Source organism: Emiliania huxleyi, assembly GCF_000372725.1.
Source record: "Emiliania huxleyi CCMP1516 unplaced genomic scaffold EMIHUscaffold_285, whole genome shotgun sequence".
Classification (NCBI taxonomy): domain Eukaryota; phylum Haptophyta; order Isochrysidales; family Noelaerhabdaceae; genus Emiliania; species Emiliania huxleyi.
Window position 1 is genome coordinate 118,126 of NW_005199892.1, and position 14,080 is coordinate 132,205.

Genomic DNA, 14,080 nt, shown 5'->3' on the forward strand with positions numbered 1-14,080 from the left:
ATGGTGGCCCGTCTGCTGAACATAGCCCCACTCCCCCCCCGGCCCTTCAAAGCGGCCGGCAGGGGTTGTCTCGGGAGCATTGTGTCGGAGGTGTCTCGGAAGTGTCTCGGAGTGTCTGAGAGGTGTCTCGGAAGAAGGGCCGCGCCTCCGCCGATGACGTCCGGGTGCGTCTCCTTGGCGAGGCGGTAATAGGCGAGCTTCACCTGAGCGGCGGGCAGGGCGGGGTCACGCAACAGTCTATCTTCCGCGCCGCGGTCTCTCGGGAAGGAGGGACTGGAGACTGGATCGCAGCGCTCATGACGCGTGCGTGGCAGCGAGGAGAAGGAGAGAGCCAACGGTCTGGCCGCGCCTGCTTGCGTGTCGCGCCCGGCTCCAGGCCCAGCATAAAGTAGGCGTTGTTCAGTCGCACCCGCGCCTCCGTCGCCGCCGAGCAGAGCCGTCTCCGCGATGACGGCAGCGACAGCGGCGGTGGCATTTTCTGTCGCGAAGCGCTGGCCGCGGGAACGGAGAAGGCTGCGGTGCGGAAAAGAGCGTGCGCGGCCCGCGCCCGGCAGAGCGGCAGCAGAAGCGGCTGCGTGCTGCTGGCGCTGGGGCTGCGCAACACGCGTCCACCCATACCGCGTCGTCAGATCGGCCACTGGCACCGGGCACTCTCTGGACGGCCGGGAACCAGGTTCGTTGTGAAGAGCTGGGGCGCGCCACCCAAGAGAGAGAGAGAGAGAGAGAGAGAGAGAGAGAGAGAAAACCGCCAATGGCCGTTATCCGTTAGTGCGGACGTCGCCGCGGCTCGCCTCTGCCGCGGCGGCTGCTGCGCGCACGCGGCGGCGCCGCTCTCTCGCGAGACGGCTGGCGACGCGGCTCGCCGCCGACGTACGGTGCGCTCGTCCGACGGTCCGCAGCGTGGCGTGCGCGGCGCTGCGCGCCGATCTGCGAGCGCTTCTGCGCCTGCACTGCCTGTCTCTGTTGCTGCTGGTGGTGGTGGTGCTGCTGCTGCTGGTGCAGATGCTGCTGCTGGCGCGGCGCGGCTCTGCGACTGGGCTCGACGCGCGCGTCGCGAGCGTCTGACGCGGCGGGCGGCGTCGGGCAGGTGCGCTTCTCTCTCGGGTGGTGGTGGTGGTGCTGCTGCTGCTGCTGGTGGTGCAGATGCTCCTGCTGGTGCGGCGCGCCTCTCCGACTCGACTCGGTGCGCGCGTCGCGGCTATCTGACGCGGCGGGCGGCGTCGCGGGCGGCAGCGGTGGCGGCTCGCGGGTGGAGGTGGAGGCTGGTAGCTGGAGGCTGTGCTGGTGGACCTTTGACTAACTCTCACCCGCCGCCGCTCCGACGGTGAAGCGGCGGGGATCGTCAGCGGATCGACGACTAGTTCGTGCTCGGACTGCCTCGCAGTCACCCCGTCGTGCGACAGGCTGTCTAAGCCTGGCGCCGACCCGGTGTTTTGACACCCAACACTCTTCCTTAAGCTCCTGAGGGGCGCGTGGTTGTAACCACGTAGTAGGACTACAGCCCACCACAGACACCCTCCCCCACTCCTCACGTGTGTTCACACCCTCACCCTCTCCTCTCTCCTCTCTCTCTCTCTCTCTCTCTCCTCTCTCTCCTCTTGTCTGTGCTGTCTGCCTGACTCAGGCACTCAATCTGCCGATGCGTGATTGTGTGTGGGCTGCTCCGAGGGGGCCCTCTGTGCGATCCGACGGGTAGGGGGGCTGTGCCCGGGCGGTGTCCGGTGTGGAGTCCCCTTCAGATCCCGCCTGGGATGTTGGGTGTGAGGTCGTGGAAGCTGTGATCCCAAGGGGGGGAGCTGATCCCACTCAATAACCAACTCTCAGGGGCAGTAGGTGGGCGAGCTTCAGGCACGCTCATCTCGATCGTCAAGACGTCGCTACGCGCGGTCTTCCGCGGGGGGAGCTGCGTCGACGGGTGCGGGACCGCGGCGCAGCCAGTGCCGCGGCGAGGCCTCCGGCTGTTTGCGGCGGGCGGCTTGCTGCTCGCGGCGATGGCGAAAAACTCGTCTCGCCACACGCCAAGGGCTTATGCTCTGGCGAGACGTGAGGCGCATGCGCCCAGGAGGCAGCACCATCCATGGGGGTGGGGTCCGGCCCGAACAGGTCGAAGCCGGTCCCGCCATCGCCGCCGGCGCCGTCGCCCTCGTCCGCCTCGGAGGCGGAGGTCGTCGAGCGGGGCGTCTCGCCCGTCGCGAACCTGCCGCCGAACACGGCGTCGGCCGGCGCCGAGGCGCCGGCAGCCGTGATCAGGTCGGCGACCTTCCGGTCCCTGCAGGCCGCATCAATTTTGCCGCCCCGGGACGGCTCGTAGAGCTCGTTGGCGAGCCAGTCCCGGGCGACCGTGGTCGCCACGGAGCCCAGAGGGACCGTGGCGTACACCAGGTCGCCGAACCCGCTGCCCCCCTCGGGAGGCAGCGAGTAGGCGACCTGAATATTGGACCCCGCTGGGTTGCGCGCCGCCTGCGTCGCAGCCTCCAGGCCGTCCATGACGAACTCGACGTTCTCGCGCAGCTGCGCGTGCGGGTAGTCCGCACGCTCAGCCTCGCTCGCAGCCGCCGCCGCAGCCTTCTCCGCCTTGTTCGCCTTCTGCCGGGCCTTTTTGGCCCTGCGAGCCGCGGCCAGAGCATCCTTCTGCTCCTCCGTCAGCTCCTCCTTCCGCGGCGCGGTGCGCTCGACGAACGAGCGCTCCGCCGCCTGCACCGGCTCGCGGTCGCCCGCGGCCTTCTCGTGCTTCAGGTCGAAGGTCGCCGTCCCGTAGCCAGGGACCTCATACCTGAGCTGCGACACACCTGCAAGCCTTGCGGCAATGAGGCAGTCTTGCATGTGCGCGCGATCGCTGCTATTCCAGGGCCGTCCGCGGCGCATCCCCGCACCCCGGCGGCCCGACGGTGGCCGGCGCTTGCGCGCCAGCCCCGTCCGCCGCCGGATCCGCGGCCGCGGTCCCTGTCATAGCTACGCGCGCCATGGGGCGACGTGCCCCGCGCCGTCCCGAGCAATGGGCCATTGAAATCGTCACGTGCTTCTATCTCCTATTTTTTGTACAGCGGTCAGACACAGATCACAGTCAGGGGCATGTGCTCTCTAATGGATCACACAGAGTCCGCGTCTCTAGACTCGGATACTCAGTTCTCAAGCGCCGCCTCGCGCAGCAGCCCGCGCCCCACGCTCAGCAGCCCGCGCCCCACGTCCAGCGCTCTCGTCGCCGAAGCGCTCGCCGCGCTCTTGGCCAACTGCGCGGCGGCGCACCTGCCCCCCCCCTCCCCGCCCGCCGCGCCTCCTTCGGCGGCAGCGCCCAGCCCTGCGGCCGGCGTGGGGCTCGGCGCAGACCCGCCCGGCTCGCCGCTGCTCTCTGCTGCCGCCGCCGCCGCCGCTGCTGCCGCGGCCTGCTCCGCAAGCTCCTCGTCCTCGACGACGACGCCGAGCAGCTCGCTCACCTGGTCAGGTGAGGGGGGGGGGGAAGGGGGGGGGGGGGGGGGGGGCTCAAAAAAAGGGGTTGGAAAAAAAAGGCCCTTGCCCATGCCTCGGCAAAATCTCGGGTTGGGGGTTTTTCGCCTCGGGCCCTTTTAAAACTCGGGTACCCTCGGGTCCCCTCGTTGCGGTCAAACTCGACGCGCAGAGCGAGCGCGCGGCCCGCCTCGCGCGTGCTCAGCCTAATTCATCAATCCACACCGAATCAGCAAATCAACGGATTGACGCGGCCCGCCTCGCGCGTGCTCAGCCGGCTCGACCCCTCGCCTCCCCCTGCGGACAGCGCCAGGGACGTGTCATGGGCGTGTCACGGAAGTGTGGCGCTGCTCCGCCCCCTCGCCACGCCAACCTCCTCCCTCGCCATCGAGCGCCATCTGGGAGAGGAGCAGCCCCGCCGCCTCCTGGACCGAGCTAGCGTTGAGCAGGAACGCCAGCTGGGTCACGCGGCCGAAGTCGTTGCGCACCTGTTCACAGCCAGCGCTGTGAAGGGAGGCCAGCAGCGCCACCAGAGGGGGATCGCTCGCCGGCGCGGAAGAGACGGCCGAGAGAGCGTCCGAGAGGCGTCGGACCTGCTCCGAGAAGAGATTATATTATATTATATTATATTATATTATAGGCGTCGGACCTGCTCCGAGAAGAGCATCGTAATTAATTAGCTGTTAATTAACTCTTAATTAAGAGTCGGACCTGCTCCGAGAAGAGCATCGCGCCGAGCTCGTCGAACCTGCAAGGAAGGTTCCGAGAAGGCTCCGGGCAAGGGCCCGGGCGATGCTGTTGAGCTCGTCGCACCGCTTCGCGAAAGCGCCCGCCTCGAGCCGCGCGCCCAGCGCCGCCCCCACGGCATGCACGAGCAGCTCCAGCGCCTGATGAAAGAGAATTGGGAGCGCGTCTTCCACACCCAGCCCCCCACGGCATGCACGAGCAGCTCGATCGCGGGCGTAGGGATCTGCAGCTATCTCGGGTCATCTCGGGTCATCTCGGGTCATCTCGGGTCATCTCGGGTCAGCTCGGGTCAGCTCGCGCCTCCGGGCGTAGGGATCTGCAGCTATCTCGGGTCACCTCGGGTCATCTCGGGTCATCTCGGGTCATCTCGGGTGAGCTCGCGCCTCCGGGCGCAGGGAGCTGCGCAGCGCTGCGAAGGAGACCGCGAGCGGCTGGAGCACCCCCCTCTCGAAGACAGCCCTCGCCGTCGCCTCCGCCGCCTCGCCTGCCCGAAGCAGCCGGTAGTCCGCCGGGTCGAACTCGAGCAGCAGCCACGCCGCGGGCAGGAGCGAGCCGCCGAGAGAGCGCATCGCGTCCGCCGCAGCCTCGTCGAACCTGACCGCGAGGACCATCTCGCGTGATCTCGAAGTGAAGCGACGGAACCTCGGCAAGGCTCACTCGCTCTCGGGTCATCGCGTCGGGGCCTCGAGGCGAGAGCCTCCAGCCGGCCAACCGACCAGCGCGCGCGAGGCGAGGAAGTGTCTCGGAAGTGTCTCGGAAGTGTCTAGGCCTCGAGGCGAGAGCGTCCAGACGGCCGACCGACCAGCGCGCACGAGGCGCCGCGTGCCCGTCGCCCAATCCGTTGGTGACGACGTCGCGAAGCCTGCGCGCGTAGCTGCCGGCGCACGAGAGCGAGTTTGCCACCGCGAGGAAGGAGTCGTTGTCAGCGGCCGCCGCACCGGCGTTGCGCATGCGCAGCCGCAAGGTGGCGAGGGGACCTCGCTCCAGTGCCTCGCACAAGCGCGGCACGAGGGGCGCGGCGGCGACGTCGGGGAGGGCGGTGCGGGTGGCGCGGGTGAAGGCGCGGAGGGCGGCGAAGAAGGATCCGTCGACGAGAGCGAGGACCAGCCCTTCTTCTTCGAGCTCATCGCCCGAGCAGGCGATGCCGACTGCTCTGCCCAAGTACACACCCTCCCCGCCCCGAAGCGCCTCCGCCACGCCCCTCGCGCACTCGCGCAGCCTCCTCCTGCCTGCACCCAGCAGCCGACCCCCCTCGCCGTACAGGGCGCCCTCGTCGCCCTCGCCGCTGCCGCCCGCTCCGCCGCTGCCGCCCGCTCCGCCGCTGCCGCCCGCTCCGCCGCTGCCGCCCGCTCCGCCGCTGCCGCCGCCGCCGCCGCCACTCCCATCACCCACGCCCTCCCCGCCGCCCTCGCCGCCGCCGCCGCCCTCCCCGCCGCCGCTGCCCTCTGCGCCGCCGCCCGCTGCGTCGTGTTCAGCAGCGCCCATGGCGGCCGGTGCAGCTGCTGGTGCAGCAGCTGGCTCAGCGGCTTGCGGGGGCGGTAGCAGGGGCGCGAGGTTGTGGTCGCAGAAGCCCGTGAACATCTGGACCACCTCGAGCAGTTGCGACGCTTCCTCGAGACGCAGCTCGAGAGCGAGCAGCGACGCGTCACGCGCCCCTCCGCCTACACGGGACATGTCCACGACATCTCCGGGACATGTCCACGCGAGCAGCGACGCGTCACGCGCCCCTCCGCCTCCGCCGCCGCCCTCCTCGCACGTGGCGGCGGCCTCGTCGATGCCGTCGCTCAGTCGCAAGCCGAGCTCGAGCAGCTCGACCAGCTGGTTGCACGCCTTAAGTAACTCTTAATTGACTCTTAATTAGTTAACGAACTCTTAATTGGCTCGACCAGCTGGCTGCACGCCTCCGCCTCGAGCTGCGCGTGGGCGGCGCCGACGAAGGAGCTCGGCAGCGTCGCAACCTAATTAACAGCTAATTAAGAGCTAATTAACAGCTAATTAGCCGACGAAGGAGCTCGGCAGCGTCGCAACCTCGCCCTGCGAGGTCGGAAGCTCCTCGCCAAGCTCCTCCGCAACGAGAGCGACCGCCTCGAGGTACGCCTTGACGATCCCGACGGCAGGCAGCCCCTGCACCTGCACGGACGTGTCGAGGAAGTGTCTAGGAAATGTCTGGGAAGTGTGACGGCAGGCAGCCCCTGCACCTCCTCCCGCTCGACCTCGGCGAGGGAAGGCGCTGCTCCGCTCCGCCGGCCGCCCAGCCCAGCGGTGCGCGCAGCGAGCACCTCCTCGAGCTGGCCAGAGGTGCGCACCTCGCCAGGACGGAGTGACATGTCAGAGCCGCTCGTCAGTGGCGGAATCTGCGAGAGGCAGCAGAGGTGCGCACCCCGTCCGAGATGACCACCTTCTCGATCTGCTCGCGGTACTTGTCCAGGCAGAGGGAGCGGAGCGACTCCCACTCCCGCCCACCGCCCTCGCCTCCACCACCGCCGCCGCCTCCTCCTCCTCCTCCTCCTCCCGCCGCCGCCGGCCGGAGGAGAAAGTCGGCGTACAGAAGCCGCAGCTCGTGCCTGTTTGCGCGCTTTACGACCGGGTGGAGCTGGCCGCGGAGCTGGCCTAGCAGCCAGAAACTCTTCTCCTCATCTATCAACAGCCGACAGACGGGGCGGAGCTGGGGCGGAGGATGGTTGGCCCTCGAGTGCGTCCAGCATCTCGCCAAAGGGAGGCAGCTCGCCCAGCTCAGCCTCCGCCGCCGCCGCCAGCAGCCGCCTCGCCCGCCGCAGCGCCGCGTCCGCCGCGAGCAAGTCGCCGCTCTCGTGCAGCGCGAGGTGGAAGGCGCCGACCTCTCCGTGCAGCCGCCCCTCCGCCCACCCGACCACCTCGGCCTCGAGGCCGGCGCAGACCGCTGCCGCGTCGGCGCCGCCGGCTCGCCAGGCCTCTCGGAACGCCTGCCACCGCTGGAGCGTCCCAATGGCAGCGTCGCCGACATCTTCCGCGCCGCCCGGCTCCACGGTGGCGGCCATCGTCGCTCGCAGCGCAGCCGCATCGAGGTCGATGCCGCTCGGCGCGGCCTCTGCGCTCTCCGGCGGTGCGGGCGGCGGGCGCTCGTCCTCCTCCTCATACATTGTGGCAGAATCTCACAACGACACCCGGTCGCGCGATGGCAGACCACGACCAAACCAGCGTCGGGCTGTCGCCAGGCGCTGAAGTGTCGCGAGAAAGAATTTAAACAAAACAACTCTCTCTCACAGCAGACAGGCTCGACACAGGTGCGAACTGGCGCGTGCTAGTACTATCACCGGCACACCACCGGAGCCGCCTAAGCGACTCCGTTAAGAACGGCAATGCACTTAGCTCCGTGCACAATGCCGCTGTCCCCGCACGCTAGCTCGTTCACCGTCTGCCACGCCACGGCGGTGTGGAGAACGACAGACAAGCGCTGCATCTGCAGCCCGTGCCAGTTTCTTGGTGGTCCATGTGACCTCATCGAGGTGCTGAGCGTGCGAAAGTTTGTTACTCAGCTGGCGCGAGAAAGAAAGAAAGAATCTTACAACAAAACTCCCTCGCACAGAGAAGAGAAAGAAAGAAAATTCTGGTGGGTGCGTTGTAGTATGTGGAAAATTCTTTCTCGGGAGGAAAAATCTTTTCTCGCGCGAAAAAAGATACTCTTTTGTTGCCGTCCCAAACTGTCACTCCCCTTTCTCCCGGCCGGGGTGGGGCGCGCGCGGGGGCGGCGGGTGTGCGGGATGTCTGTGGGCCCGAGAGCGATGTGTGTGTGTCCTCCTTGCGTTTGTTTTCATAACATCGAAGTATGTATGTATGTAGTAAGGTGAAGAACAGTCAGGCTCGGACTGGACACCAACGCGGTATGGGTGGACGCAAGCTAAGCTCAAAAAAAGAATTTTGTGTGTGCTGTGTTGAGGCGGCGCTGTAGCATGCGACCACTCTCGCTGGTGCTAGCGACGCTCGCTGGCGGTGCGCTGGCGCAGAACGCCACCACTGCGGCGACTAGCGCCATCACCAACGCCTCCGCGCCGGCGGCGGTCGAGGATATTGCCGAGGAGGGTGGCAAGCGCTTTGGCCTCGACATTATTCGGCCTGCGCCCACAAAGGAGGACCTGGAGGCCGACGCCAGCGCCGATCGACTCGCCGCACTCGACGCGGAGGCAGTCGAGCCCGAAAGGCCGGCCGCCGTCTCCAACGCGTCCATGGCCAAGCTGGCAGCTGGCGCCGCCGCCGCCAAGTCGGCAGGGCCGCCGGGCACGACAGCGGCAGACGCGGCTCGCGCCATCCAGTCGGCAGAGAGGTACTGCGCCGCGGCTGCGATGACTCTCTGCGCGGACGGCGCGGCTCCCGCGGCGAACAGCTCCGGCGCGGGTGGCGGAGGCGTCGCCTCCCCTGCTCCTCTTGCGACGGTGAGGGAGAGCCTCGGCTGCTTGCTCCGCCTCGCCGCCTCTGGCTCTGCCGACGCCAACGGCGCCGCGCCCGCAGCGCCTCTGCTCGGCGACGCCATCCCGCCGACGTGCGGCCGTGCGCTCTCCACGCTGCACGCGGTGCTGCTGCACCAGCCGCTGCTCGACCCGCGCCTCGCCGCAGCCTGCGAGGGGCCGATCCGCGGCGGCGTCTGCCGCGACGAGGACGGCGGCGCGGCGGACGGCCTCGGCTTGATGCGCTGCCTCCGCTCTCCCGCCGTGCGCGCGCGCCTGCCGGCCTTCTGCCGCGGGGGCGGCGACCTCCCGGACCCGCCCCTCTCTTCACCGCCGCGAGCTGTGAGCAGGCCGACTGCCGCGACGCGGTGACGCGGAGGATGCTCGAGGAGGCGCGGAACCTGACGCTGGACGTGCAGCTGCACCGCGCCTGCTCGGCGGAGCTGGCGGCGCCGCCCTGCTCCCTCGTCGCCGCGGGCGGAGGCAGCGCGCCGCGAGGAGGTGTGCAGCGGTCTCGCCGCCCTCTGACTGACGCGTTGCTAGTGAGCCGTGCCCTAGGCGCGCGGCGCGCCTGCCTGCAGCGGTCGCAGTACCGGTACCTCGCCGGGAGGCCGGAGGAGGCGCGGGCGGAGGGAGAGAAGGTGGGCGCGGCCCCGCCGCAGCGGCCGATGGGCAAGGAGTGCGCGCACTACCTCTCCCTCTCCGAGATCGAGCGCGCGGACGACGTTCGCTTCCACGCGCCGCTGCTGCAGGCCTGTGCTACTCGCTCCCCACCCCTACTTCCGCCCCTGCCCCTCCCCCTGACCGCTCCCACGCGCCGCTGCTGCAGGCGTGCGCGGCGGAGCGAGCCTCGCTCTGCGCCGACTTCCCCGCGGGGGCGTCGCAGGTCCTGTCTTGTCTCCTCCGCCACCGCACGCACCGCGACACGTCGCCCCGCTGCGCCGCGAGGCTTGCTCGATCGCCAGCAGCGCCGCACCGCCGACCTGTACTCGATCACCTGGCGGAGCCATGGACTAGGCTGCTCGAGCACCAGCAGCGCCGCATGGCGGACTTCCGGCTCGACCCGACTCTCACCGCAGCGTGCGCCGACGACATCGTCGCCCTCTGCCCGGACGCGCCGCTCGGCAAGGGGGCGGTCATTGCGTGCCTCATCCGGAAGGAGGCGGAGGTGGCCGCCAAGCCGTGCGCACACGAGGTGCACCAGCTCGCGGCGGCGGCGACGAGCGACGTGCGGCTCAACGCGCCCCTGTACGAGGCGTGCGCGCCGCACGTGCTGCCGGGCGGCGTGTGCGGCTCCGTCCCGCCGGGCCAAGGCCGCGTGCTCGAGTGCCTCAAGTCGCAGGCGCGGCTGCCCAACGGCACCGCGGTGCTCGGCGCGGGCTGCGCCGCCGAGGTGGCGTCGCTCGCGCGGACCCAGGCCCGGGACGTGCACTACAACGCGCCCATCGTCGCCGCGTGCGCTGCGGAGCTACACGACGCCGCCCTCTGCGGCGGCGTCTCCTCGCACGGCGAGGGAGAGGTGCTGCACTGCCTCGAGGAGAAGCGGCTCGAGCCGGCGATGAGCGGCGCGTGCGAGGCGTCACTCAGCAGCTCGCGAGTGACGAGCCCTCGCTGGTTCGTGCGCAGGCGATGAGCGGCGCCTGCGAGGCGGCCGTGACAAAGGACTTTGTACAGCGCGCTGCGTCGGTCGACACGCTCGTGGCGCTGCGCACGGTCTGCGCGGCGGATCTGGCGCTGCTGTGCGGCGATGTGCTGCGGCTTAACTCCGAGGCGCCGCCGCGGCGGGCTTGCGGGCACGGGACTTTCCATGACTTTTCTCGGGGAGTTCCTGCAATAGGCGCTCATCGCGACGGGCCTCTCGCGCGAGCAGGTCACTCCAAAGTAGCGTCGCAGCCTAAAGACACAGCGCATGGCTTGCCGTTTGGGGTGTGGGCATTGTGTGATCTCACGGCAGCGAAGCAAGACGTGGCGCCGAGGGCGCAGCACCATGGACTGTCAAGGTTTAGGCAGCACGGGGGTGGCAACACAGCACGGTTTGGCAGATGGAGTGCACACGGTGTGACGATACGCCACGGCGCGACGCAACAAGCGGTGGATGGAGTGGTAGCAAGGCTTGGAGCGCCCGCCGTGGAGAGATGCCGTCTTTAGTAGCGCCACATTGGAAGCCTAGCTCAAGCCAAACTGCTGAGTGGGCCGTCTCTGACTTGTTCATTCACCACGGGCTTCTCCCGGGACAGGTCGCCGCGGCGACACGCCAGATCAACGCGGCGGCGGGCGCGCAGGCGTCGGGGCGCGCGAGCGGCGGCACCGGCGCCTCAGACGTATCTCCGCTCTCCGATTCGACCGACGCCAGCCTCCCCGAGATCACCCGAGGTTCGCCGAGATTAGGCGCCGCTCTCCAACTCGACTGCCGTCGTGGTCGGCGCCCAAGTAGCCCCTCGCCTCACCTGCCTTCGCCGCAACATGTCCGCGATCGGCCCGCCGCTCTGCCAGGGGCGCGGCTCGTGTCGAGGGCATGTCCGAGACATGTCCGAGACACGTCCCATAGGCTCGCCGCTCTGCAAGGAGCGGGTGCACGGCTACGCGCTCGCCGTGAGCGAGAACGCGCTCGCAAACGCGCCCCTCGCCGCCGCTTGCTCCGCCGACATCTCGAAGCATTGCGCGGCGGTGCAGCCGGGCGGCGGGGCGGGTCCTCGACTGTGGCCATCGCTTCTTCACGCGCCTAGCTGTGAGCAGGTGCAGCCGGGCGGCGGGCGGGTCCTCGACTGCCTGGAGCGGGTGGCGCGCACGCGGGCGCACCTGGCGCCGCAGTGCGCCGAGCAAGTCCTCTCCCAGATGGCTGCGGAGCTCGCCGACCCCTCCACCTCCTTTGGTTTGCGCCGCGACTGTTCTGTGGAGGCTTCCCTCTTTCCGCGGCTCGGCGATGCCTCTTCCGAGACCTCTCCCGGACCGTTCTTGGACCCTTCCTGTAGGTGTCCCTCTTCTGCAAGGCAGCAGCGAAGGGGCGCGGGTTGCACTCTTGGCCCGCGCCGCTGTCGAACGCTTCGGCGGGCAACGCCTCGGACACGTCTCGTGGCGCGCTTTGCTCACTCATCCATTTCGGCTATACCTCGGTATGCACTTTGGCTACATCTCGGCTGCACCTCGGCTACGTCGTGGGCGTGTAGGCACGCTCGACTGTTTGCGCTCCCACTCCCGTGCGCTTGGTTTCCGGCCTGCTTGCGCCGCGAGGGTGGCTGTCCCTTCCGCGGTGCCTCTTCCCGGACCCGTCCCGGGCCTCTCCCGGACCGGCCGGGAGCATTCCTTCAGGTGGCCTCTCTCACGCGGACAGAGATGTCGGACTCGCGGCTGATGCTGCTGGGAGGGCAGCTGTCGCACTGCCGCGAGGAGGCGGCCCACACGAACGGGACCGCGTGTCCAGGACATGTCCGACACATGTCCGAGACACGTCCGAGACACATCCGAGTAGGCGGCCCAGCTCTGCCCAAACGAGACGGCCGCCTCCAAGTCGCTGCCGGTGGCCAAGCGCTACACTCGGCTCATGCAGTGCTAACCCTAACCCTAACCCTAACCCTAACCCTAACCCTAGGTGGCCAAGCGCTACACCGGGCTCATGCAGTGCTTGCAGGCCAAGCACGCGAAGCTTCCCGAGGGCGCTTGCCGGGTCAAGGTCCGCTCGTAATTGATTAAACCCTGACTAATGAATAACAGTTTAATTAAGCGTTCGCCGGGTCAAGGTCCGCTCTTCATTAAGTAATTAACTAACTAAATAATTAAAAAGCTTGCCGGGTCAAGGTCCGCTCTTCGCTGCGCGTGCTCGCCTACTTCCCGACCGCAAACTCGCCCCTCCTCGCCGAGTGCCGCGACCAGTTCACAGCCTACTGCGGCGCCCCCGACGGCGTCGACCTCATGGAGGAGGACGCGCCGCTGTGGAGAGTTGTTCACACCCGCAGCTGTGATCAGGCGTCGACCTCATGGAGGACGACGCATTGCTGCGCTGCCTGCGCGAGCACCGCGCCCTCTTCACGGGCGGCTGCCGCGCCAAGGTGATGTCCATCGAGCGTATGGCGCACAACGAGATGGACTTCAACGCGGAGGTGTCCGAGGCGTGCGCGGTCGAGCTGCGCACGCAGTGCCGCGGCGTCGACTCGCGGCAGCAGCTCTCGTGCCTCGAGCGGATGGGAGAGGTGCGCGCGGCGAAGCTGGCGCCGACTTGCAGCAGGGTGCTGCAGGGCTTCAAGGAGCGCGCCGCCCAGTCGGTCGAGCTGATGGGCAAGGTCTCCTCCGTTTGCCGCGAGGACTACGAGCTCCTCTGCGCGAGCGCTTCAGCGCTGCAGCACCCCGGCGCGTCGATACAGTGCCTCAAGGACTCGCGAGGGCAGCTGCGCTCCAAGGACTGCAAGGCGGCCGTCCTCGGCCTGATGGCGGGCGCGTCGCGCGACTCGCGGCTCGACGCGCCATGCTGCAGAGCAGCCCCTGCCCGGACCCTCGTCGGAGCCTCCGCGCGCAACCCCTCTAGGCTCGACGCGATGCTGCAGAGCCAGTGCGGCCGCGACCTCTTCGAGTGCACGCGCGCAGGCGTGCGGCCGGGAAGTGTCTAGGAAGCGTCTAGGAAGTGTCTAGGAAGTGTCTAGTGCACGCGTGCGGACGGGCCAGGGCGGGATGCCTCACTGTGAAGTCTTCAGTGCCGGTGCGCGTGCTGGTCAGGAGTGCTGCCGGGCGAGGGGCGGCTGCTAAAGTGCCTCAAGGAGAAGCTCTCCCAGCCGCAGCCCTCACCGTTAGCAGAAGAGTTCGATGAGTCTTGACATTGGCCACTGCTATACAGGAGAAGCTCTCCAAGCTGCAGCCCTCCTGCGCGGCGCAGCTGCGCAAGACGGCGCACGCTTTGGGGAGGCTCGCCGTCGCCAGACTGGCCCGAGACGACGCGAGGTTGCTCGAGATCAGGTGCACGCCGAGGCGGAGGACGTGCGCGTCAACTTCGAGGTCTCGAAGGCGTGCGAGGCGGAGCTGCACCACTACTGCGCCTCGGTCAAGCCGGAGGGCGCGCTGGGCTGCCTCGAGCTGCACTTGGGCGGGTCCGACTTTTGGCGTGTCGTGTCCGCGGAATGTCCATGACATGTCCGAGGCATGTCCGACAGGCGGGTCCGACTTTGGCGCGCCGTGCGCAACCGCGGTGCGCGCGACGATGAGGCTGGCGCTGCAGGACTATCGGCTCCACCCGCAGGTCAAGGCGGCGTGCGAGCCGACCTTGCCGCGGGTCTGCCCCACCGTCCTGCCCGGCGAGGGTGCGGTGAGCAGCGTCTCTTCACGCCACGTGGTGTGGGCAGGTCTGCCCGACCGTCCCGCCGGGCGAGGGTGCGGTGCTCCGCTGCTTGCTCGACGGCGAGGGGTCGGGGAACCTCACCGACAAGGCGAGAGCTGTAGCCGAGAGATTGCCGACCTATGAGAGTGAGAATTGCGCCAGAAGG

The 14,080-nt window shown here is 68.6% G+C and overlaps 2 protein-coding genes across 2 annotated transcripts; one reads left to right on the plus strand and one right to left on the minus strand.

Annotated features, from left to right (window-relative positions):
• Positions 1–1,877: 1,877 nt before the first annotated feature.
• EMIHUDRAFT_239286 (hypothetical protein) lies at positions 1,878–2,965 on the minus strand (the record flags this gene model as incomplete). Its single annotated transcript, XM_005776078.1, has 3 exons — positions 1,878–1,903; positions 2,073–2,797; positions 2,874–2,965. 3 exons carry the CDS (start codon positions 2,963–2,965, stop codon positions 1,878–1,880), a joined length of 843 nt encoding a protein of 280 aa, XP_005776135.1.
• A 5,155-nt stretch (positions 2,966–8,120) lies between these two features.
• EMIHUDRAFT_457927 (hypothetical protein) lies at positions 8,121–13,083 on the plus strand (the record flags this gene model as incomplete). The annotated part of the gene is made up of 14 exons (XM_005776079.1): positions 8,121–8,876; positions 8,963–9,113; positions 9,171–9,364; positions 9,442–9,560; positions 9,630–10,209; positions 10,239–10,361; positions 10,450–10,482; positions 11,001–11,042; positions 11,178–11,279; positions 11,349–11,504; positions 12,082–12,129; positions 12,202–12,282; positions 12,408–12,510; positions 12,576–13,083. Coding segments are annotated over 14 exons (2,994 nt in total), but the record flags the coding sequence as incomplete, so codon positions are not given.
• Between the last annotated feature and the right edge of the window lie 997 nt (positions 13,084–14,080).